This window comes from Coregonus lavaretus (assembly GCF_964263955.1).
Source record: "Coregonus lavaretus genome assembly, chromosome: 33".
NCBI lineage: Eukaryota > Metazoa > Chordata > Actinopteri > Salmoniformes > Salmonidae > Coregonus > Coregonus lavaretus.
The window spans coordinates 17,957,726-17,984,660 of NC_140020.1; the positions used below are offsets into that span (position 1 = coordinate 17,957,726).

Sequence of the window (26,935 nt, forward strand, 5' to 3'; positions counted from 1 at the left end):
CTATATAGGATAATTGCAGTTGCTAGATTCTCTGGAAAATCTGTAAATAATAATAAACAAAAAGGCAGAGGGAAAGATTAAGTTTAAGCTCCATTTATATAAAATACTGGAATATTAGTGTTTCAGGGGGCAGGCAGAGAAGAAAACATTAAGTATTCCATTTTAAGGGAAAAGAGCTGATGCAAGACATTTAAGAAGAATTGTTTAAAGGGCACCTGCACACACACACGCTAGCACACACACGCTAGCACACACACATTAGCACACGCACACGTATATTGTAATATTGTTGTATGGTGGTATTATACATTTTATATTGTAGATATGTAGTGGTGTAATAATGTTATATGATGTACTGTACACTCGGGTTCCCGAGTGGCGCAGTGGTCTAAGGCAGTGCTAGCTGTGCCACTAGAGATCCTGGTTCGAATCCGGGAGACCCATGGGGTGGCGCACAATTGGCCCAGGGTAGGGGAGGGAATGGCCGGCAGGGATGTAGCTCAGTTGGTTAAGCATGGTGTTTGCAACGCCAGGGTTGTGGGTTCGATTCCCACGGGGGGCCAGTATGAAAAAAATATATATATAATAATGTATGCACTCACTAACTATAAGTTGCTCTGGATAAGAGCGTCTGCTAAATGTAAAAAATGTTTTATCTTGTGATTTAAGTGCCTTAATGTGTTTGGACCCCAGGAAGAGTAATGGGAATCCCTAATAAATACAAATACTAATACCCTGGATCAGAACCCAGAATAACTACAACCCTGGTGAATGTATGTCACACAAACAAAACATTGACTTAACATTTCAAAATTAGTCCCTATTAACTTTACCACACAGAGTTGGGCTTTGGAGTTTCCTATGAATGACGTAGGTTCTAAATGAGTTTTAGTTGTTTTGAAAATGACACACTTCTCCATACAGACACACCATGGAACAACAATTCAATACCTTGTAGAAAATACTACTGTTCACCTCAAACTGAAATGTTGGTTAACATGTGGAAAAATGCTTCAGTAACAGCAGCAGTGTGGCTCCCCACACAATCCTCCCCAGAGTCCCCACCATCAGCCCACAGCAGGGCGAGGGTCTGGAGGCAGAGAGTGGGGGCAGTGCCAGGCAGGAGATGTCAGCCAACATTAAAGTGGACCAAGTGAGAAGAGAAACTGGCATTCACAGGGACACCATTGTGCCTCTGGCCAGGTGCCTGGGATGGGTCAGGTTCTGTCTACCTAGCACCTCTCTCTCCCAGTCAGACGCAACAAGCAGCTTTTCTCTCAGGGGCAAAGTGACACTTCCAGTCTCTACGGAGGGAGTAGCGCCTGTGATGGCTCCCATGAACCCTCCATCACTTCCCTGGAACTTAGTCAGCATTGACTAACTCAACTCACTGGCTCTCTTTCTATGACCTGGCATTTCCATCGAAATTAGGATAACAGAGTAAAGAAGAACAAAAAAAACATGAGAATGTGCCAATGTTAAGATAAATTGACTGTGGTGACTGTATTTCATTGGAATTTTATCAAACTTATATTCGATGATTTACAAGTTAGGTTTGTTTTATTTATATATTTTTCAACTTTGACAATAATTGGTTCACATGGCATTATGCAAACGCTCTCCAGTACAATAAGCACACATCTCTGTCAAGCACGTGGTAAGCTACTCTAGCTGCATGTGGGCTTTACTTCAAACTCAATTTGCCAATGTTGTTATAACGCTTACCGGGCTTCAATCATTACCATTATGACATTCTTTAGCAAATCGACACAAAGATTTTAGCTACTCTTAATCTAATAGCAAAAAGAAACCAATAGCAAAAGTGCAGTAGTTTATAAGCCTTATGCCAATTAGTAACTATCATTAGTAATATTTTCTCTGACCTTGTTTGACATAATAACAATAATAACAAACATATGTATTATTATTATTATTATTCGTATTATTATTGTTATCATCATCATCATTATCCCCAGCATCGTCATCACCACCATCATCATCATTACCTGGGCTATATCCTTACAGTTGAAACATTGTTATAACAAAGTAACAACTTGCTGCTGTTACTCTGTTGTGCTCGATCAATATTGTTGGCTTATTTCCTTGTTGCCAATAGCTACGTACAGTGCCTATAACTTATTTCTTATTCACAATATTATATTTGTGAGCAGTGTGAGTGTGAGTGTAAATAACGGCTAAAAAGCATTAATACAAAGAGCGTTTAATCTAAATAGCTTTTACCCACGCAGCTAAATTTAATTTATGCTGACACCTTGCTTGGAAAGTTTGAATGACACTAAACAGACTCATTGGAGATGGTAAGTGCAAGTCTTACCTTGTACTAACAAACACCTCGTCCTAATAGGAGTCCTGCTATACCGAACCGGTGGCTGTCCAACCCTCAAAGCCGTTGAGAATGTCTACAGCACCGAGTGCAATCCAGCGCGATTCAGAACATTAAACATCTCTTAAATTAAGCGAATTTCACATAGCACACAATCTTTTTATTTCCTCACAAGCAAAAAGACGGCCAGTTCTCGTATAAATAAACTTTTTCTCCCGCTGTGTGTCCAAAATACTTGACCCCTTGAGTTCTTCAACCCTTCGCTTTGGCGTAGTACTAGGCCGTTGTTTGCTTAGTGTACTTCAAAAAGCAGGAAGGAAGTAGACACTGACAGTAATTTCTACGCAACAAGCAGCTTTTCTCTCAATTCTCCAATTGCCTAGCGAAGAAAAAAGCTCCATACGTACACAGCCTTGAGTTGAGACGTCAACGACGATGCAGTTGTCTTGGCTAGTGAATATGTTTGGGTCATCACATAATAAAACTTAATTGGAGTGACATTTATTCGATAAACCAAGGATAATGATAATAAACTCTTCCTGTTGGTGATATTATAGGCTAATATCACAAAACATATGTAATATCATGTAGGACCAAACAATTCTGCATGTTTGTTTTTCTTCTGCATTGTTTGTATAGCCAAACAACAGGGTGACATTTTACCTGTCAATATAACGAAATGTTCAAACATGATGGAGAATTGATCACTGTTTGATCAAACAGTATTTTATTTGCTTTTCTGGCTTACTGATTTTACAGCAATTGTTATATTGAATACATATTATATAGTATAGGCTTACCTGCAGTAAATATACCTACAGTAGGCTAAATATTAGCGTTTTACAACATGAGAATATAATGTCCTGCCTGTGCTTTTACCCTACTTTAGCATATTGCTTTTATTTACTTACGCTTATGCTTATGCTTATGCCTTATGCTTGTGGCTCTAGGTGAAAGTGGTGAAAGTGGTCATTCCCCTAATGGCTCATGGACCAGCTTATCAACCAAATCAGAACATACATTACTTATTCTAGTTTGTCTTGTAGGCAAGTTGTTTAAACAAATGTCACAATTGTATTTAGAAATAATTAATCATTAGTAAATAATTTTATTTACTCAATATGATATCAATGACCATTTCAAACGTTTTGAAAGCAACTGTAGTAGCGTACCACACAAGGTGCATTGTGCACAATGAGTGTGAAACAGATCTTTGTAAAATGCACATAGAGTACTAACTTCTTTATTTCATAAATTAAATCAGCCATTTGCTGTTAAGCTGTCATTACTCACCCATGAAAATTCTACCCCATGACTTCGTAGATTAGCGGCCAAACGAATGACCATTTAGTAGAATGAAAAGAAGTGTGTCAGCTGGCAGACTAAACTGGATGGAAGATACAGTACAACACTAGTGGCCTTTCTGATGTGAATGGGCCCGGTTGCATGATACGTAGTATGAACATTTATATATCATCCCTTAAGATTTTGAACATGATTGCCTCATGTTTGACAATATTAGTGTAATCATCATTAAACAGTGTCTGTTTATGCACAATGTCCAGCTTGCAGCCCCACACAACTCTGACACTTTTATGAGGTTACTAAGGAGATAACATTTACACATGCATTAGACACATAGTCACATATCTACTGTGGAGTATACTTCAGCAAAACAGTATAATAATATATGTTGCCAAGAAAGTAAAATTTTATTAAACCACAGCACATAAACACTGGAAAAAGGTGTGGAACAATGAATTTTGATGTAATTGTTTGAATATGCACATGATGAGATGCACGTGTGTGTGTGTGTATGTTCCCTACAACGGAATCTGTGACGTTTACCTTTCAAGTGGTCATAAACATGAAATTAACTTTCTAATGTGTGCATTTGTCATACACAGACATCACATAATGTGACCTTTCTATGCCCCATAAGGAGGGGATCATGAGTTGAACTTTGAGACAATAGCCCTGTGTGTCAATAAAGACCACATGGAAAAGCTAGGGCTGCAGGGCACTACCCAGATGACTGAGGTAGAGAAAAAAATATCTATATCCGTCCTTGACCTATGCAGATGTTGGTGGTCATCATTTGTCAAATGTCAGAAAAGTATTAACAATACATGTCATGGAGGGTGACTTTATCCTGTGATTGATCGAATAAAGAAATGAAATGCCAGAGAGGGGAGAGGGCTTGTAATTCCATTTTTCAACTGCCTGAACGATAGCCATATTGATGATAGGAAATTCAATAGATCAATACAGAATATGGTTCATGAAGCTGTTATGGCTACTGCATAAAGAAAGATTCAGATGATACAACTCTATAAATAGACTACATACAAATATGAACTGAATGAAAAGTGTGGTCAAATAAATGAAAAAGTATAGTCCAATTTTTCCGAAATTCTTCAACAGTCCTTTCTCTCGCGACTATATTTTCCACAGGTGATGTAATTTGCCTGACACATACGCCATCTCTTGACTGATATTGGTACAGCAAATGTGTAAACGTTTTTAGAAAAGGAAAACTTTCGAAGAACCACCAGCAGGCGGCGGTAAATATTCACATATAAAACTAGTATTTTTAAAATTCATTTTTTATCACTAACCAAATGAAATCAAATGTATTTATAAAGCCCTTTTTACATCAGCAGATGTCACAAAGTGCTTATGCAGGAACCCAGCCCAAAACCCCAAAAAGCAAGCAATGCAGATGCAGAAGCACAAAGGCTTGGAAAGACTCCCTAGAAAGGCAGGAGCCTAGGAAGAAACCTAGAGAGGAACCAGGCTCTGAGGGTCTAATTTAATTTGATGGTCTTCTAGACTACTACATTTCTGTAAGACAACTAATAAAATCAACTGATCCTCTGTGACTTGTATCTCTCTAATAGCCACATTTAGTTTGTGAACCAGGACTTTTAGATCCATGATAGAGAAGGTCAAGCTATTCTCATGTGTTAATGTACATTGTTAAATGTAGGTTCTTCATTTTTCTCTGTCCAGAGCAAAGACCGCCCTTTCAAAATGGTTCTGAATTTTCATTGGCTTTAAACTTGGCGAGTACACCCTTTTCTTGGAAAATTGGCCAATGAGGGATCAGGATTCAGCCACCACCTCTCCAAAACTGCTTCGCTTAGCGCACGACCAATAGGAGGTGTTTAGGGGCGGGGTAAAAGCCCTCTCACAATCACGGTTCAGAGTTGGTAAACAGCGTTTACCTCATGGTGGAAGACGAGACACACTATTTAGGCCTTTAGGGGACGAGGCAGCGTTGAAAAGACAACCAGACATTCGCAATTACTGGGGGTAAGTGTCTTTCCCCCCCTATTACAAGTAGCATAATGGAATAAATACATATTACTTTGACAATTTGGACATTGCAGCACTGGCGAAAAAAACACATGTAATCTGCCTTGAAACGTCACCTAATTCTCAACTCCACAATATGTTGCTAACTACCTACATCACATCTGAGTTGAGAATAGCTGGCTAATGTTATCAGAATAGCTTTATAGTTTATCCGAATGTCGGTGAACACAAACAACATGTCTGAAAATGTTAGCTAGTTTACTGACATCGTACTGAAATATTCTATGCAAATCTTTGACGAAATCCAAACATTTTTACTGGCCACTTCACCTGCTTAATCGATTTTGTTGTTTGCTTGTTTGTCTAGACTCAGTCATGATGCAGTCTTGCAAAAAAAAAACAAAAAAAAACAACAACAATGGAAGTAATACAACATGTAACTACTGGCATCAAACTTTCATGTGCGCCAGAAAGCAAGCGTACAGTAAGGTCGGAATTTTCTGGCTAATGCATTCTCTGCAAGCTGGTGTGACATTTGGCTAACAGTAGGTATTTTGTGCTCATTTTCCTGAATGCATTTCAATCAGCTTGTAGAAGTGAATTACATCTGTGTTTTGAAACAGTCAATTTCCAGAATAGGCAGGGTAATCATGAGCATTAAGAATAATAATCTGCACTAAATTGGTAGTTTTGCCTGAAGGACAAACTCTGTCAACGGTCACAAAGGCCAGGCCTAGAAGAGGAGCTCAGCTGGCCCATAAACAGCATTCTGTACCAGTGTCAGCTGTGCCACATGCAGACTACAGGCCTGGTTATTTTCAAAGTGGAGGACTACCTACCAGTATGTGTCTGCAAATAGGCTACATTACATTTGTATGCAGTTGGTAGAGCATGGCGCTTGCAACGCCAGGGTTGTGGGTTCGTTTCCCACAGGGGGCCAGTATGAAAGTGTATGCACTCACTAACTGTAAGTCGCTCTGGATAAGAGCGTCTGCTAAATGACTTAAATGTTAAAATGTACTGTAGCAAGCCAGATACGGTTTGTCCTTTACTATCAGTGAAATGGATACTATGCAATTGCACACTGTACAGTGTGAGGACATTAAATTGTACAGTACAAGCTTTGAATGTCATACTGTGAAAGTTTGCTTGATTTGGTTGTTAACCAACTGCTTTGCCTTCTTTTCATGGTTGTAACTTTAACTTCTGGCTTTAAGTTAAGATCTGTCTCGTATTCTTATCAATGGTTGCTTTTATCCATGTGACCAATATAGAAAGCAGTGACCTACTTAATGAAATCATATCCAATCATACTGTAGCTGCAAAGGAAGTCTCTCATGTTGTTTTGGTGCAGAGGCCACCTTAAGGAAAGAGAGAGAATGAATGGCATAGTTATCTTGTTATTTTGAACATCAGGTGGCAGCTATGGTATGTGCTATAGGTCAGGGTCCAATCCAAAGTGTCATTAAATAAGATTGATGGTATGTAGGCCTATATAAGATATAGATGATGTCTCAGTGTATCTAGCTCACCTCTGTCTAAAGACTAAAATCAAATGTATTGGTCACATACACATGGTTAGCAGATGTTATTGCGAGTGTAGCGAAATGCTTGTGCTTCTAGTTCCGACAGTGCAGTAATATCTAGCGAGTAATATCTAATAGTTCCACAACAAATATCTAATACACACAAATCTAAGTAAAGGAATGGAATAAGAATATATAAATATATGGATGAGCGATGTCATTGTCAGAGCGGCATAGGCTAAGATGCAATAGATAGTATAGAATACAGTATATACATATGAGATGGGTAATGCAAGATATGTAAACATTATTAAAGTGACTAGTGATTTTCAAGTCTGTATGTAGGCAGCAGTATCTCTGTGCTAGTGATGACTGTTTAACAGTCTGATGGCCTTGAGATAAAAGCTGTTTTTCAGTCTCTCGGTCCCAGCTTTGATGCACCTGTACTGACCTTGCCTTCTGGATGATAGCGGGGTGAACAGGCAGTGGCTCGGGTAGTTAGTTGTCCTTAATTATCTTTAATAATCACTTAGTAGTGTGTAGACCTACAGCATATTCTAAATTACTATGATATAAGAGAATCCCGAGGTGCAGAGACAAAACTGTTGATAAAATATCCAATTTTAGGACGTGCAGTTTATAGAAGGACCTTATCTATTAGCCTAACTGTGATGATATTTTAACTATACTGAACAAAAATATAAACGCAACATGCAACAATTTCAAAGATTTGACTGAGTTACAGTTCATATAAGGAAATCAGTCAGTTGAAATAAATTCATTAGGCCCTAATCTACGGATTTCACATGACTGGGAATACAGATATGCATCTGTTGGTCACAGATACCTTTTAAAAAAAGTTCTGGGCATGGATCAGAAAACCAGTCAGTATTTGATGTGACCACCATTTGCCTTATGCAGCGCGATACTTCTCCATCGCATAGGGTTGATCAGGCTGTTGATTGTGGCCTGTGGAATGTTGTCCCACTCTTCAATGGCTGTACGAAGTTGCTGGATATTGGCGGGAACTGGAACACGCTGTCGTACACATCAATCCAGAGCATCCCAAACATGCTCAATGGGTGACATGTCTGGTGAGTATGCAGGCCATGGGAGAACTGGGACATTTTCAGCTTCCAGGAATTGTGTACAGATCCTTGCGACATGGGGCTGTGCATTAACATGCTGAAACATGAGGTCATGGCGGCAGATGAATGGCACGACAATGGGCCTTGGGATCTCGTCAGGATATATCTGTGCATAGAAATTGCCAGCGATAAAATTATGTGTCCGTTGTCCATAGCTTATGCCTGCCCATACCATAACCCCACCGCCACCATGAGGCACTCTGTTCACAACGTTGACATCAGCAAACCGCTCGCCCACACGACGCCATACACGTGGTCTGCGGTTGTGAGGCCGGTTGGACGTACTGCCAAATTCTCTTAAACGATGTTGGAGGCGGCTTGTGGTAGAGAAATGAACATTCAACCAACAGCTCTGGTGGACATTCCTGCAGTCAGCATGCCAATTGCACGCTCCCTTAACTTGAGACATCATTTAGTAGCTTTTATTGTCCCCAGGACAAGCGGCACCTGTGTAATGATCATGCTGTTTAATCAGCTACTTGATATGCCACACTTGTCAGGTGGATGGATTATCTTATCTTGCTACCATGATTACGGATAATCCTGAATGGATTGTGAATAATGTTGAGTGAGAAAGTTAGAGGTATAAATATCATACCCCCAAAAAAATGCTGCCCCCCCCCCCCTGTTATTGTAATGGTGAGAGGTTAGCATGTCTTGGGGGTATGATATTTATACCTCTAACTTTCTCACTCATCAATATTCACAATTTATTCAGGACTATCCGTAATCATGGTAGCATCCACATTAATGTAAAGTGTTTAGAAACATTATATTCTTATTTACATAAAAGGGACTCCAAAATGACACTACATTACTTACCATTTAATTTATATTGGGCACAAAATAATCTGAAACAACCAAAACAAACAGCAAATGCTTCCAACTAGAGTCCCAAGCTTGATGTAATCATTGCGCACTAGGAATATGGAACAAAATATTACACTTTTTACTACTTTAATACACATATAAGTGAATTTGTCCCAATGCTTTTGGTCCCCCGTAGTAGGGGGACTATGTACAAAAAGTGCTGTAATAAACAGTTCAGCAGGTGAATGTAAACATCACAAATGTGGAGGAGAACAATTTCCACTGCTAAAAATATTATCTTCTGTTAGACTAGCTGTTCCTCTTTATCAAATGGGAACTTGCACAATTCAGCCTTCTATTTCATAATCAACTGTAGCTTGGCAATATCCTTATGTTTTGCAAGAGATTGACACAAACACATTCCTTCTCTGAATACCAAAGTGCATGTGGATCAGGCTCTGACCTACAGACTGCTTTCAATTCATTGTCTTACAAAAACATTAATTGACCTTAAAGGAATAAGCCACTCAACAATCTTTTGGTATTTTTTAAAATTAGTCCACTGTTAATACAGTCCCAAAATGTTTTGCATGTCAGCAGTCAAGCTTTCAAGCTACAGTTGAAGTCAGAAGTTTACATACACCTTAGCCAAATACATTTTAAACTCAGTTTTTCACAATTCCTGACATTTAATCCTAGTACAAATTCCCTGTTTTAGGTCAGTTGGGATCACCACTTTATTTTAAGAATGTGAAATGTCAGAATAATGATCTATTTCAGCTTTTATTTATTTCATCACATTCCCAGTGGGTCAGAAGTTTACATACACTCAATTAGTATTTGTTAGCATTGCCTTTAAATTGTTTAACTTGGGTCAAACGTTTTGGGTAGCCTTCCACAAGCTTCCCACAATAAGTTGGGTGAATTTTGGCCCATTCCTCCTGACAGAGCTGGTGTAACTGAGTCAGGTTTGTAGGCCTCCTTGCTCGCACACGCTTTTTCAGTTCTGCCCACACATTTTCTATTGGATTGAGGTCAGGGCTTTGTGATGGCCACTCCAATACCTTGACATTGTTGTCCTTAAGCCATTTTGCCACAACTGTGGAAGTATGCTTGGGGTCATTGTCCATTTGGAAGACCCATTTGCGACCAAGCTATAACTTCCTGACTGATGTCTTGAGATGTTGCTTCAATATATCCACATAATTTTCCTTCCTCATGATGCCATCTATTTTGTGAAGTGCACCAGTCCCTCCTGCAGCAAAGCACCCCCACAGCATGATGCTGCCACCCCCGTGCTTCACGGTTGGGATGGTGATCTTCGGCTTCCAAGCAGCCCCCTTTTTCCTCCAAACATAACGATGGTCATTATGGCCAAACAGTTCTATTTTTGTTTCATCAGACCAGAGGACATTTCTCCAAAAAGTACGATCTTTGTCCCCATGTGCAGTTGCAAACCGTAGTCTAGCTTTTTTATGGCGGTTTTGGAGCAGTGGCTTCTTCCTTGCTGAGCGGCCTTTCAGGTTATGTCGATATAGGACTTGTTTTACTGTGGATATAGATACTTTTGTACCTGTTTCTGCACTGGGCCTTTTTAAATTCATATTGAATGCCGGACAAACAGTGTTTTTTTCTAGACCGATCAACAATGACTCCTATTTAAGTAAATGCACCTCAGATGGTGCCCAAATTGGTAGTCACTGCTTACAAATTAGGGCCGGGACGATGCCAGTATCGCCATACTCGTAAGTATCGTGGCAAGGGAACAAAACACAGCAGATTTCACTTCTTTAGGAAAAAAGTCCTTATGTAAACAAATGTCATTGTTGTCATGCACACAATATTTGAGATACAGCAGGTTTTTAAAGGACCAAAGAGTTTGGTCTGCTTCGCGTTTAAAATTGTTGGCATAAAAAAAATATTGCGATACTGGTGTCGTCACAGCCCTACTACAAATATCTGGGCATTTGGATAGACAGTAAGTTGTCTTTTAAAAAACATAAATGAGTCATGCCTCTCTCTTAATAGTAGAAATTGATCATTCAGTTGATGTTCCTACCGGTTTTAGACTATGGTGACATCACCTACATGAATGCTGCTGCCTCTGCATTAAAGACATTAGATGCAGTTTACCACGCTGTACTTCGATTTGTCACAGGCAACAGGTTTTGCACTAATCACTGCATTCTTTATCAGAAAGTAGTCTGGCTTTCTCTGACGTTGCGTAGATCGAAACATTGCATTCTGTTTATTTACAAAGGTCTTCTGCAAAAAGTCCAACATTACCTACTATCGATACTAACCTATTGAAGTATGAGATGCCATACCCAGTCACAGGGATTGCTAACTTTTGAAGTTCCTTCAGTCACTACAGATTTTGGTAAAACGCCTTTTAGTTTCTTCACACCTCACTTATGGATCAATCTTCAGAATACCCTACAGTTGGACGTATTGGTGCATTTCTGGCAATTCGGATTGTTGGTAGAGGACCTCTTCTCTGAGGAATGTATTTTTTATTGTCATTTTATTATTATTGTGTTTTCAATATTTTTATTTTGTGTTTCCTAGGCTCCTGCCTTGATTGTGTAACTGCTTGGGCTTGTGATATAGGGCTCCCTCGGATAAGAGAACTTGGTCTCAATGGGACTACTCCTACTTAAAGGCTAAATAAATGTTGTGGGTGATGCATTGCAGAGTAGTGTGAGAAGTTCCTTTACAAAATCAGTAGAGGATTAAGCATGTCTGCCATTCTGCATTTTAACCAATGCCTTCCCACAGGTACTCTCACACCTATTTACCTAAACGGTTTGTCCTTTGACTTGAGCAGCAACATTTCCTATTGGTCCAAAAGCAGTTGTGTTGAGGCTTGGTATCACCCATACAGCAGTAAGAAATAGGCCTACTGAATAACTAGGCTAAATCCTAAAGCAGTGGAATGTTATGGCACTCCCACATGCCTAGCCTAAACAGGTTAAGTAATTGTGAGTTGAACTGCCAAGGTACAGAAAGGTGTTTCCTCACACTCCCTTTGAATCACCCTCAGCGGGTCGGGAACAACCAGATGCATCCGGTTTTCAAGGGAAATTGAAAGAGGGCCTGTGACGTGACTACCGCTTCTGGATGTTAACAAGACGACACTCTATTTAAACTCCTCCTCCATATTTACTGGATTGGTTGAACAGTGCAGAACTTCCCCCAACAGTTTTTTGTTTCTTGTCAGGACCAGAAAGAAAGAAATGCTGCTCTGGCGTTTATTTTATGCCTGCTACGTTAGGTTACCTTTTGAATTAATAATTAATTAATTGGATAATATATGATTTTCAGTTTCCTCGCCTATTCAATAGGCTAGTGCTGCATCTTTCATATGCCTCCCTTTTCAGGGTGTAAAATTAACACCCACCACCTACCAAATGCGGGTAGATATCTATTTCACCAGCCACATTGGCGGGTGGTCAGGGCTCCACAGTGCGAGCATTTCACTCAATTTCACAGGCCCAAACATGTCTAGTCGCGCTACCACGGTAACCTCCCGCCCTTAAAGGGGCAGGTGAACATTTTTGACTCATCTGTGATATTTTGGTTAAAAAATGAAATTAAACAATATACCACATTACTTGTTACTAGTAAAACATTTTATTGTTTTAAAAACATTACAAAGCATGCTCATCTGTTTTTTTGTGTTTTGTTGGTGTCATTTTAGAGGGAAAAATATATTTTGGCTTGTAAAAAATCTGAGTGGCTGGTAGATTTTTTAAATCTACTTGCCACAGTGGCTGGTGGACCAAAAAGTTAATTTTATGCCCTGCTCCCTTTGTACTCTACCACAGCAGCTCACAATAGTTTTACACCTCACTATCCTGAGGCAGATTATTTACTGCAAACCTACTTGTGTATACAGCTTCTGCTTTTTATTTCTAGCTGGTGTCACAGCAGCTCACAATAGTTTTACACCTCACTATCCTGAGGCAGATTATTTACTGCAAACCTACTTGTAGTTACAGTGCATACAGCCTCTGCTTTTTATTTCTAGCTGGTGTCACATAATAAGTCTTGAGATTTGAATGAAAGTGCCGGAGCTGCTCTCTCTGCCAAACTCCAAGAGTAGGACTTAAATCAGGCTTGAAAGAGCCTGTCACTTCACTGGCATGGGTGCATCTCACTGGAACTCTAAGGAACTAATGGCTCAGTCAAGATTCTTACTACTGTATCTGATCTCAAAAGGTAGCCTCACTGTGGAGAACTAGGGATACAGAACACAGTTAATGCAACCCAGACTAGACTTGTACTTATTGAGTTAGGAGAAGGGTGTGCCAATCACATGCATACTAAACAAGCCTCACATGCACTGCAGTCGTCTCAAATCAGCCCCACATCCCCTAAGCAAGCGCGGTCGCACACACACTACATGCCTGTGCATTGCAATTCCCCACCTTCCTCCATTTTGTTGTTTTATTCATCATGCACAGACGTGAGAGTCGGGGTCAGGTCTGAGCTGTAGAAGGTAGGATTATTTTAGTGCCAGCCAGAAAGTCATCTTGTGAGATTTATCTGGAGCAGAGTAGCCTGTGTAGTGTGGGTGGTTTGTGTGATTGTGAGTGCAGGGGGAGTCTGGTTGGCTAGTGTGCAGTAGATACTCTATTGTGAAATAAATGAGTCCACGTTATGGTGGTGACGTTGTTTCCAGATTTTAAGTCTCAGGGAGTGAGCGTGTCCCGGAAATGAAAGTGTATACAAATGTAATTAAAAATGAAAAGCTGAAATGTCTTGAGTCAATAAGTATTCAACCTCTTTGTTATGGCAAGACTAAATAAATTCAGGAGTAAAAATGTGGTTAACAAGTCACATAATAAGTTGCGTGGACTCACTGTGTGTGCAATAAGTGATTTTTGAATGACTACCTCCGCTCTGTACCCCACACATATAATTATCTGTAAGGTCCCTCAGTCGAGCAGTGAATTTCAAACACAGATTAAACCACAAAGACCTAAGAGGTTTTCCAATGCCTTGCAAAGAAGGGCACCTATTGGTAGATGAGATCAAATAAAATAAAAAGCAGACATTGAATATCCTTTTGAACATGGTGAAGTTATTAATTACACTTTGGATGGTGTGAGGCCCTAACCTAATTTGACAGAGTGAAAAGAACGAAGCCTGTACAAAAAATATTCCAAAACATGCATCCTTTTTGCAACAAGGCACTAAAGTAATACTGCAAAAAAATGTGGCAAAGCAATTCAGTTTTTGTCCTGAATACAAAGTGTTATGTTTGGGGCAAACCCATTACAACATAATACAGAGTACCACTCTCCACATTTTCAAGCATTGTGGTGGCTGCACCATGTTATGGGTATGCTTGTCATCGTTAAGGACTGAGGGGTTTTTCAGGATAAAAAATAAATGGAATGGAGATATGCACAGGCAAAATCCTAGAGGAAAACCTGGTTCAGTCTGCTATCCACCAGACACTGGGAGATGAATTCACCTTTTCAGCAGGACAATAACCAACAACACAAGGCCAAATCTACACTGGAGTTGCTTACCAGGAAGATGGTGAATGTTCCTGAGTGGCCGAGATACAGTTTTGACTTAAATCTACTTTGAAAACTATGGCAAGACCTTTAAAATGCTTGTCTAGCAATGATCAACAACCAATTTGACAGCGCTTGAAGAATAATGGGCAAATGTTGCACAATCCAGGTGTGGAAAGCTCTTAGAGACCCAGAAAGACTCACAACTGTACTCTCTGCCAAAGGCGCTTCTACAAAGTATTGACTCGGGTGTGAATGCTTATGTAAATGAGATTTCTGTATTTCAATTCAATACATTTTGCTAAAATTTCAACAAAAAAACTTACTTTGACATTATGGGGTCTTGTGTGTAAATATATTTCATCCATTTTGAATTCAAGCTGTAGCACAACATAATGTGGAATAAGTCAATACTTTGTGAATGCACTGTAGATAGCCATTTTGTTATAATCTCTATCATATGAAGAACCATTTGATCCATACCTCTGTAACATTACAGACTGATTTCTATGGTCCCTGATTTGTAAAGAGAATATCAGACCCATAAATGGTATCTGGGAAGAAAGATATAAGCAGGAGATCATTCCTTGGTGTTTTGCATTCTTCACCAGCTATGAATAATCATACATGCCATTACTAACATTTAGTCATGATATATTTGAAAGGGGACCTTGTTGTTTCTTCACAGTGAGTAAGCAGCCTGCTTGGTTCCCAGCTACCTCAGGACACAGGCCAATTCTAAAGACCTCTGAGTCCCAGGATGGCCAAGCTGTCACTAAGCACAAACAATCCTCCCTTTGACTAGCCTAACTCCTCTGTTCACTAAAGCCTGTGATTCTGCCATCACTCAGTGTCCACTGCCTCCTTATCACCAGCCAGAGAAATTGCAGAACATGACTGGACTGAGTGTCCCAGTTCGGCCTTGCATTTTAGACCCATTTAATTGATCAATAATGGATCAATGTCTGAAATTAGCCTACCTGGTGAAAGTATTTACTGCTAAAAGTGTTTGATAAAAGGCCCAGTGCAGTCAAAAACATGATTTTCCTGTGTTTTGTATATATTTCCGCACTGAGGTTGGAATAATATTGTGAAATGATTATAATGCCCTGTTAGTGTAAGAGCTGTTTTGAATAGACCGCCTCAAATTTCAGCCGGTTTTGGTGGGATGGAGTTTTGGCCTGCCTGGTGTAAATTAGTTAATAGACCAATAAGAAAGAGTTCCAAACCTCTCTGCCAATAACAGCTAGTTTTCAGTTTTCCCCTCCACACTCTGACCACTCCCAGACAGTCCTAGCAAAATTATTGCTTGAGAAATTGCTCTTTACTAATGTAACAGATGTTATCGTACTTCGTAACTCTCTCGCATTGTGTTTTTAAATAAAGGACTGTCCAGCCAGTGAGCCCAGTTGATTGGTAGTTTACTCTGATGATAGACACAAGGAAGCACATTAGATGTGCAGGACAAGGCCTCCCGAGTGGCGCAGCGTTCTAAGGCACTGCATCGCAGTGCTTGAGGCGTCACTATAGCCCCGGGTTCGATCCCAGGCTGGGAGACCCATGAGGCTGCGCACAATTGGCCCAGTGTCGTCCGGGTTAGGGGAGGGTTTGGCCGGCCGGGATTTCCTTGTCCCATTGTGCTCTAGCGACTCCTTGTGGCAGGCCGGGCGCTTGCAAGCTGACTTCGGTCGTCAGTTGGACATTGGTGCAGCTGGCTTCCGGGTTAAGTGAGCAGTGTGTCAAGAAGTGTGGCATGGCAGGGTCGTGTCAAGAAGTGTGGCATGGCAGGGTCGTGTTTCGGAGGACGCATGGCTCTCGACCTTCGCCTCTCCCGAGTCTGTAGGTGAGTTGCAGCAATGAGACAAGACTGTAACTACCAATTGGATATTGCGAACTTGGGGAGAAAAGATGTGCAGGACAATAGTATGTTGATGGCTGTAGATTTGTTTTTTGTCTGTTAGTATGGAAATAACTGTGAATTAGCAGAGAGCTAATGCATGTAAAGTGTTAGTCCCATGTTTCATGAGCTGAAATAAAAAAATCGGAGAAATGTGTATATACATACATACACACATCAGGACATGTAGATAGTGAACTCGTACACATTGTAAATATGAAAATAGAGAAAAGTATTTCAGAGCGTGACCTACCGCTTGCATGTCAATATCAGTCTGGGAAGAGTTTTTACATGTGTGATCTCCCCCTATCTGTAAGCATTACCAATGGCATAACACCTTAATGATTCAGTGCATTCGGAAAGTATTCAGACCTCTTCACTTTCTCCACATTTTGTTACGTTACAGCCTTATCTAAAATGGATTAAATTGTTTTTTTTCCTTCAGCAATCTACACACAAAACCCCATAATGACAAAGCAAAAACAGCTTTTTAGAATTTTTTGCAAATGTATTAAAAATAATCTGAAATATCACATTTACATAAGTATTCAGACCCTTTACTTAGTACTTTCTTGAAGCACCTTTGGCAGCGATTACAGCCTTGAGTCTTCTTGGGTATGACGCTACAAGCTTGGCACACCTGTATTAGGGGAGTTTCTCCCATTCTTCTCTGCAGATCCTCTCAAACTCTGTCAGATGGGCAGCGTCGCTGCACAGCTTTTTTCCAAGGATCTCCAGAGATGTTCGATCAGGTTCAAGTCCGGGCTCTGGCTGGGCCACTCAAGGACATTGAGACTTGTCCCGAAGCCACTCCTGTGTTGTTTTGGCTGTGTGCTCTGGAGCAGGTTTTCATCAAGGATCTCTCTGTACTTTGCTCCGTTAATCTTTCCCTCGATCCTGACTAGTCTCTCAGTCCCTGCTGCTGAAAAACATCCCCACAGCATGATGCTGCCACCTCCATGCTTCACCATAGGGATGGTGTTGGCCAGGTGATGAGCGGTGCCTGGTTTTCTCCTGAAGTGACGCTTGGCATTCAGGCCAAAGAGTTCAAGATTGGTTTCATCAGACCAGAGAATCTTGTTTCTCATGGTATGAGAGTCCTTTAGGTGTCTTTTGGCAAACTCCAAGTGGACTGTCATGTGCCTTTTACTGAGGATTGGCTTCCATCTGGCCGCTCTACCATAAAGGCCTGATTTGGTGGAGTGCTGCGGAGATGGTTGTCCTTCTGGAAGGTTCTCCCATCTCCACAGAGGAACTCTGGAGCTCTGTCAGAGTGACTATCGGGTTCTTGGTCACCTCCCTGACCAAGGCCCTTCTCCCTCGATTGCTCAGTTTGGTCGGGGGGCCAGCTCTAGGAAGAGTCTTGGTGGTTCCAAACTTCTTCCATTTAAGAATGCTGGAGGCCACTGTGTTCTTGTGGACCTTCAATGCTGCAGAAATGTTTTGGTGCCCTTTCCCAGATCTGTGCCTCGACACAATCCTGTCTTGGAGCTCTACGGACAATTCCTTCGATCTCATGGCTTGGTTTTTGCTCTGACATGCGCTGTCAACTGTGGGACCTTATATAGACAGGTGTGTGCCTTTCCAAATCATGTCCACTCAATTTAATTTACCACCGGTGGACTCCAAGTTGTAGAAATATCTCAAGGATGACCAATGGAAACAGGATGCACCTGAGCTCAATTTCGAGTCTCATAGCAAAGGGTCTGAATACTTATGTAAATAATGTATTTCTGTTTTTAATTTTTTATAAATTTGCAAAAATGTCTAAAACCCTGTTTTTGCTTTGTTATTATGGGGTATTGTGTGTAGATTGAGGATTATATTTGTTTTAAATCCATTTTAGAATAAGGATGTAACGTAACAATGTGGAAAAGGTGAAGGGGTCTGAATACTTTCCGAATGCACTGTATGTAACTTCAACCAACCAATGGGAATACATAAACATTGAATACTTATTTCTGCAGTGTCAAGTGGAAACATAACCAACCCTGTTACACTAAGAAGCTATTGTTTTCAATACAAAAATATGTTGTTGTTTTTTTAATCACTAAGGTACTTAATTGTTACCCAGAAATGATTTGATATTGAGATAGACAGCCAGCCCAGTTATGTAATTTACAGCAATGAGATTTGAAAAGGCAAATATTCCACTTTTCAGTGGCCTTTCTCTATTTCACTCACTGCTGGAAGAAACTTGTGAGTAAGACTCTACATTTATAGCTCAAAATAACTGACCACCAGTGGATACTATTAAGGTCCGGCACTGAGAGCCAGGCAATGGTACTTCCCATGCGAAGCGTTCACGTTTCCTTCCAGAGAATCTTACTGTAAATCAAGTTTGGTAAAGCAGAAACATGCTCATGTTTGTTGTAACGTAACACCTGTTATTCTCAGTATAGCCCTGGTGTTGGAAGTCGTTACTTAATGGTTTGTCCCCTTGTCTGAGTGAAAACATGTTTAACCTTTGCAAGGTTGTCTTGGCTGTGGTGAGCCTTGATAACAGCTGTGTTTTGCTGCCTGCCCGACCAGGCACTCTCTAGTTGTTGACTGACAGCAGTGCTGACTGGATAGCTGGCTATTAGCCTGTGATACTTAAACCTCAGCCAATGGCCTATAGTGGTGTGACTTTCACGTTCTCCGATAGGCCATTGGTGACTGTACACAATTTTTATTCGACCAGTATGAGTAATCTCCTTTCCCTTTGTCACACTGTAATATTCACTATTGAATTGACATTTACTGTTATGAAGGTTTGTCTTTTGATTATACAAGAACACTTTCAGCACGACAACATTCAGTACATTTAACCTCAGACTATGTTGTATGTACATACTGTCGACTTTGTTATGTAACTCCAACCTAAACTAAATATATAAATGTTTCCACGTCTCTTTTCTAGGTGTGAGGGAGACCCATCATGGCAGGCGACATGATGTTGGTGATGCGTGGCTTGGCCAAGCTGAGCCAGTCCATCATGGAGACTCAGGCCAACACCCTGCGTAATGGAGGAGCCCAGGCCATGGCCCAGAGCATGCAGATGACTGCAGAGCAGAGCCTGGGAGTAGCCATGCAGAAGATGCAGGTGGGCACAGCAGGAGATGAATGGGGCTCTTCTATGGGGATTGTGGACAACCGAGATTGTTACAAAGATTCTGTATTTGTCATTGTCAGACAACACCACCTCCAGTAGCCAGATCTAAAATGGATGACAGAGCTTCAGTGTCAAATAGCTTCCAGCCTTCCTTTGTGCCTTATCTAATTTAGAGTGAGCGCAACAAAAGGTTGATTCATAGAGCTTTGGAATATTATCATGGCTGAGTTATTTGTTTTCACAGCATTGGAAAAGTACAATAGAGAACCATGCAAAACATGCTGTGGCTGTAAATACAGTTTGACTTGAGGAGATCAGAAAGGTGGCCCTTACTGAGGGTATATATACACTACCGTTCAAAAGTTTGGGGTCACTTAGAAATGTTCTTGTCTTTGAAAGAAAAGCATTTTTTTTTGTCCATTTAAAATAACATCAAATTGATCAGAAATACAGTGTAGACATTGTTAATGTTGTAAATGGCTATTGTAGCTGGAAACAGCTGATAAAAAAAAAAATGGAATATCTACATAGGCGTACAGAGCTCCATTATCAGCAACCATCAGTCCTGTGTTCCAATGGCTCACGTTGTTGAGCTGATTTGTGTTTGCTAATCCAAGTTGATCATTTTAAAAGGCTAATTGATCATTAGAAAACCCTTTTGCAATTATGTTAGCACAGCTGAAAACTGTTGAGCTGATTTAAAGAAGCAATAAAACTGGCCTTCTTGAGACTAGCTGAGTATCTGGAACATCAGCAATTGTGGGTTCGATTACAGGCTCAAAATGGCCAGAAACAAAGAACTTTCTTCTGAAACTCGTCAGTCTATTCTTGTTCTGAGAAATGAAGGCTATTCCATGCGAGAAATTGCCAAGAAACTGAAGATCTCGTACAGCGCTGTGTACTACTCCCTTCACAGAACAGCGCAAACTGGCTCTAACCAGAATAGAAAGAGGAGTGGGAGGCCCCCGGTGCACAACTGAGCAAGAGGACAAATACATTAGAGTTTGAGAAACAGACGCCTCACAGGTCCTAAACTGGCAGCTTCATTAAATAGTTATTTTAATGGACAAAAATTGCTTTTCTTTAAAAACAAGGACATTTCTAACTGACCCCAAACTTTTGAACGGTTGTGTGTGTGTGTGTGTGTGTGTGTGTGTGTGTGTGTGTGTGTATACATACATACAGTGAGGGGGAAAAAGTATTTGATCCCCTGCTGATTTTGTACGTTTGCCCACTGACAAAGAAATGATCAGTCTATAATTTTAATGGTAGGTTTATTTGAACAGTGAGAGACAGAATAACAACAAAAAAATCCAGAAAAACGCATGTCAAAAATGTTATAAATTGATTTGCATTTTAATGAGGGAAATAAGTATTTGACCCTCAATCAGAATGATTTCTGGCTCCCAGGTGTCTTTAAAGGGAGTGCTCCTAATCTCTGCTTTTTGCCTGTATAAAAGACACCTGTCCACAGAAGCAATCAATCAGATTCCAAACTCTCCACCATGGCCAAGACCAAAGAGCTCTCCAAGATTATAGACCTACACAAGGTTGGAATGGGCTACAAGACCATCGCCAGGCAGCTTTGTGAGAAGGTGACAACAGTTGGTGCGATTATTCGCAAATGGAAGAAACACAAAAGAACTGTGAATCTCCCTCGGCCTGGGGCTCCATGCAAGAGCTCACCTCATGGAGTTGCAATGATCATGAGAACGGAATCAGCCCAGAACTACACGGGAGGATCTTGTCAATGATCTCAAGGCAGCTGGGACCATAGTCACCAAGAAAACAATTGGTAACACACTATGCCGTGAAGGACTGAAATCCTGCAGCGCCCGCAAGGTCCCCCTGCTCAAGAAAGCACATATACAGGCCCGTCTGAAGTGTGCCAATGAACATCTGAATGATTCAGAGGAGAACTGGGTAAAAGTTTTGTGGTCAGATGAGACCAAAATCGAGCTCTTTGGCATCAACTCAACTCGCCGTATTTGGAGGAGGAGGAATGCTGCCTATGACCCCAAGAACACCACCCCCACGTCAAACATGGAGGTGGAAACATTATGCTTTGGGGGTGTTTTTCTGCTAAGGGGACAGGACAACTTCACTGCATCAAAGGGACGATGGACGGGGCCATGTACCGTCAAATCTTGGGTGAGAACCTCCTTCCCTCAGCCAGGTCATTGAAAATGGGTCGTGGATGGGTATTCCAGCATGACAATGACCCAAAACACACGGCCAAGGCAACAAAGGAGTGGCTTAAGAAGAAGCACATTAAGGTCCTGGAGTGGCCTAGCCAGTCTCCAGACCTTAATGCCATAGAAAATATGTGGAGGGAGCTGAAGGTTTGAGTTGCCAAACGTCAGCCTCGAAACCTTAATGACTTGGAGAAGATCTGCAAAGAGGAGTGGAACAAAATCCCTCCTGAGATGTGTGCAAACCTGGTGGCCAACTACAAAAAACGTCTGACCTCTGTGATTGCCAACAAGGGTTTTGCCACCAAGTACTAAGTCATGTTTTGCAGAGGGGTCAAATACTTATTTCCCTCACTTATGTGTGTGTAATGTAATATATATATATATACACACACACACAGTGGGGAAAAAAACGTATTTAGTCAGCCACCAATTGTGCAAGTTCTCCAACTTAAAAAGATGAGAGAGGCCTGTAATTTTCATCATAGGTACACGTCAACTATGACAGACAAAATGAGGAAATAAAATCCAGAAAATCACATTGTAGGATTTTTAATGAATTTATTTGCAAATTACAGTGGAAAATAAGTATTTGGTCAATAACAAAAGTTTCTCAATACTTTGTTATATACCCTTTGTTGGCAATGACACAGGTCAAACGTTTTCTGTAAGTCTTCACAAGGTATTCACACACTGTTGCTGGTATTTTGGCCCATTCCTCCATGCAGATCTCCTCTAGAGCAGTGATGTTTTGGGGCTGTCGCTGGGCAACACAGACTTTCAACTCCCTCCAAAGATTTTCATACTTTGGTGCGAAAAGTGCAAATCAATCCCAGAACAACAGCAAAGGACCTTGTGAAGATGCTGGAGGAAACGGGTACAAAAGTATCTACTGTATATCCACAGTAAAACGAGTCCTATATCGACATAACCTGAAAGGCCGCTCAGCAAGGAAGAAGCCACTGCTCCAAAACCGCCATAAAAAAGCCAGACTACTGTTTACAACTGCATATGGGGACAAAGATCATACTTTTTGGAGAAATGTCCTCTGGTCTGATGAAACAAAAATATAACTGTTTTGCCATAATGACCATGGTTATGTTTGGTGGAAAAAGGGGGATGCTTGAACACCATCCCAACCGTGAAGCACGGGGGTGGCAGCATCATGCTGTGGGGGTGCTTTGCAGCAGGAGGGACTGGTGCACTTCACAAAATAGATGGCATCATGAGGAAGGAAAGTTATGTGGATATATTGTAGCAACATGTCAGGAAGTTAAAGCTTGGTCGCAAATGGGTCTTCCAAATGGACAATGACCCCAAGCATTCTTCCAAAGTTGTGGCAAAATGGCTTAAGGACAACAAAGTCAAGGTATTGGAGTGGCCATCACAAAGCCCTGACCTCAATCCTATAGGAAATGTGTGGGCAGAACTGAAAAAGCGTGTGCAAGCAAGGAGGCCTACAAACCTGACTCAGTTACACCAGCTCTGTCAGGAGGAATGGGCCAAAATTCACCCAACTTATTGTGGGAAGCTTGTGGAAGGCTACCCAAAACGTTTGACCCAAGTTAAACAATTTAAAGGCAATGCTACCAAATACTAATTGAGTGTATGTAAACTTCTGACCCACTGGGAATGTGATGAAATAAATAAAAGCTGAAATAAATCATTCGCTCTACTATTATTCTGACATTTCACATTCTTAAAATAAAGTGGTTATCCTAACTGACCTAAGACAGGGAATTTTTACTAGGGTTAAATGTCAGGAATTGTGAAAAACTGAGTTTAAATGTATTTGGCTAAGGTGTATGTAAACTTTAGACTTCAACTGTATATGTGTGTGTGTGTGTATATATTTCTTTGACCACATGACCTAAAAATATCTCAGGCTGAGTTTTTACCTAGTCAGTAAACATGGTCAAGAATAACTCTGGCCCTATGCATACCAGTGAAACCACACCACAGCACCTCATTGACCTCTTACACTTCTGTGTATCTGTTAAAGGAGTTTGGTGGTCAGCATCAGCAGAGTGCGTCTGATGACTTCCCAGCAGACATGGACAGCAAGTATGACTTCTCTGGAGCAGAAGGGAGCAGCGTGGACAGTGGGGAACACGTGGGGTCAGGGTTCAGGGATGAGGGGGGCATCTCATCGGAGGGGACGGAGAGCGCAGACGGAGTGACCAGCGGGAAGTACAATGACCAGGTCTCATTAAAATCCAAGCTGTTTGAGGGCTACAAGGACCCTAGCAGCCAGTTCTCAGGACAGATCCGTTCCTACCGCTCCTATCACCAGGACAGCTCGGGGGTTGGAGGCCTCACGGCTGAGGACATGGAGAAGGCCAGGGAGGCCAAGAGGAACGAGAAACCACACAAACAAATGGTACATCTACACATCTCATCTCACTGTTACCTGTGACTCAGAGATGTGCTGAGTGTGTATGTTGTCTACCATTGTGTTGTTGTTCTCTCTCTTTTGTAGCTCAGTGAAAGAGCACGAGAGAGAAAGGTACCAGTGACCCGGTTAGGGAGACTGGCCAATTTTGGAGGTAAGGCTATACATTATTTTGGTTTCTACTGTGCTCTGTCTTTTGAGTTTGGTACACAAAGTGCTACCATTACAAATGTCAAGTGTATTATGTTGTTTTTTAGGTGGGGAAAGTACTGAACATTTTATTGGCTCAGTAAGATGTTGCTGTTGACTACATTGCTATGAGTGTTAAGAACTTGATCCTCTTAACTTGGGAATATTGATTTGGTGGCATCAGCATAATGACAAAACTAGTGCTTTATTTAATCTTTGTTTCTTGCTTGAGCTCACCTTTGATCTCCCTTTTCATTTAATCCAAACATCAAATCAAATGTTATTGGTCACATACACGTGTTTAGCAGATGTTATTGCAGATGTAGCGAAATGCACATTAAAGGAACAGCATTATACAACTGATCAACACAAGCCAAACCTTCTCTCCTGCCAAAAAACGTTTAGTGGCCATCATTGCTGTAACCAGTGTCAAAATTTACAATTAGAGCCTGTATTTTTTAACCCTCTTATGTCATTACATAAAGTCAGACGCATAAATATCATAGCCCCAAAATGTTTTGGGAGCATGATCTTTGTGCGTCTGTAACTTTCTCACTCATCATTATTCACGATTCAGTTTTGATTATCCGTAATCATGGTAGCATCCACATCAATGTAGAAATGTTCAGAAACATTATATTCTTATTTACCATAAAAGTGTCTCCAAAATGACACAATACATTATTTACCATTCATTTCATTTCATTTCTATTGGGCACAACCAAAAAAACTGAAAATGCATCAAACAAGTTTGTAGAGTCGCAGGCTTGATGTAGTAATTGAGTGCTAGGAATATGGAACCAAATACTAAACTTTTTACTAAATTTAACACACTATAAGTGAATTTGTCCAAATACATATGACACTTTCAAATGGGGGGACTAGACACAGTGCATTCATTTCTAAACAGTCAAACCGATATGTATGAATATACCCTCAAATAAAAGGTGATGTTCTGTACTGTCACCTCATATATAAAACATTTAATCTCAAATCCAAAATGCTGGAGTACAGAGCCAAATTAAACGTTTTAGCTTCACTGGCCAAATAAATACGTAGGGGAGTGTATATTGGGAAAATATTGTTTTAGGGGGTGAATCTTATTTGGTTTTGTCAACCTGATTAGATACAAAAGTAAATAAATCATTAAAAATATAATATATTGGCTCAAAATAAGTTGTAATAATATATTAAATACAAAATAAATAGTAATAGCAAGTTGATTGTTAGAGGAAACCCTAAGGTGGGATCAGCTGATCGGTAGCGGCAAGGAGTTGATGAGTGTGGTCCAATTTTGTCTTTGCTGGATGTTGTAATTTTTTCCAGTTTAGATTTTTGATGTACCGATTGGACACACCTTTATTTTTACTATTTTCTACATTGTAGAATAATAGTGAAGACATCAAAACTATGAAATAACACACATGGAATCATGTAGTAACCAAAACATATTTTATATTTGAGATTCTTCAAATAGCCACCCTTTGCCTTGATGACAGCTTTGCACACTCTTGGCATCCTCTCAACCAGCTTCACCTGGAATGCTTTTCCAACAGTCTTGAAGGAGTTCCCAAATATGCTGAACACTTGTTGGCTGCTTTTCCTTCACTCTGCCGTCCGACTCATCCCAAACCATCTCAATTAGGTTGAGGTCGGGGGATTGTGGAGGCCAGGTCATCTGATGAAGCACTCCATCACTCTCCTTCTTGGTAAAATAGCCCTTACACAGCCTGGAGGTGTGTTTGGTCATTGTCCTGTTGAAAAACAAATGATAGTCCCACTAAGCCCAAACCAGATGGGATGGCGTATCGCTGCAGCATGCTGTGGTAGCCATGCTGGTTAAGTGTACCTTGAATTCTAAAGAAATCGCAGACAGTGTCACCAGCAAAGCACCCCCACACCATAACACCACCTCCTCCATGCTTTACGGTGGGAAATACACATGCGGAGATCATCCGTTCACCCACACCGCGTCTCACAAAGACACGGCGGTTGGAACCAAACATCTCCAATTTGGACTCCAGACCAAAGGACACATTTCCACCGGTCTAATGTCCATTGCTCGTGTTTCTTGGCCCAAGCAGGTCTCTTCTTATTATTGGTGTCCTTTAGTAGTGGTTTCTTTGCAGCAACTCGACCATGAAGGCCTGATTCACACAGTCCCCTCTGAACAGTTGATGTTGAGATGTGTCTGTTACTTGAACTCTGAAGCATTTATTTGGGCTGCAATTTCTGAGGCTGGTAATTCTAATGAACTTATCCTCTGCAGCAGAGGTAACTCTGGGTCTTCCATTCCTGTGGCAGTCCTCATGAGAGCCAGTTTCATCATAGCGCTTGATGGTTTTTGCGACTGCACTTTAAGAAACTTTCAAAGTTCTTGACATTTTCCGTATTGACTGAGCTGCATGTCTTAAAGTAATGCTGGACTGTCGTTTCTCTTTGCTTATTTGAGCTGTTCTTGCCATAATATGGACTTGGTCTTTTACGAAATAGGGGT

The 26,935-nt window shown here is 40.8% G+C and overlaps 2 protein-coding genes across 4 annotated transcripts in view; one reads left to right on the forward strand and one right to left on the reverse strand.

Annotated features, from left to right (window-relative positions):
• Positions 1-2,625, reverse strand: part of LOC311108666 (inositol-trisphosphate 3-kinase A-like) — a 55,439-nt gene extending 52,814 nt beyond the window's left edge. For both annotated transcript variants that reach the window (XM_084151364.1, XM_084151363.1), the window contains exon 1: positions 2,336-2,625. The gene's annotated coding sequence lies outside the window, so the exon portion shown is untranslated. The remainder of the gene's footprint in view (positions 1-2,335) is intronic.
• Positions 2,626-5,542: 2,917 nt separating this feature from the next.
• The window catches only part of LOC311108033 (atypical kinase COQ8A, mitochondrial-like), a 44,333-nt gene continuing 22,940 nt past the window's right edge, over positions 5,543-26,935 (forward strand). Inside the window, exons 1-4 of one of the 2 annotated variants that reach the window (XM_084150671.1) lie at positions 5,543-5,659; positions 19,474-19,656; positions 23,860-24,237; positions 24,337-24,403. In XM_084150671.1, the coding sequence (XP_084006797.1) occupies positions 19,492-19,656; positions 23,860-24,237; positions 24,337-24,403 (610 nt within the window). In that variant the 5' untranslated portion in view covers positions 5,543-5,659; positions 19,474-19,491. The remainder of the gene's footprint in view (positions 5,660-19,473; positions 19,657-23,859; positions 24,238-24,336; positions 24,404-26,935) is intronic. The other variant, XM_084150672.1, reaches the window with a different exon arrangement.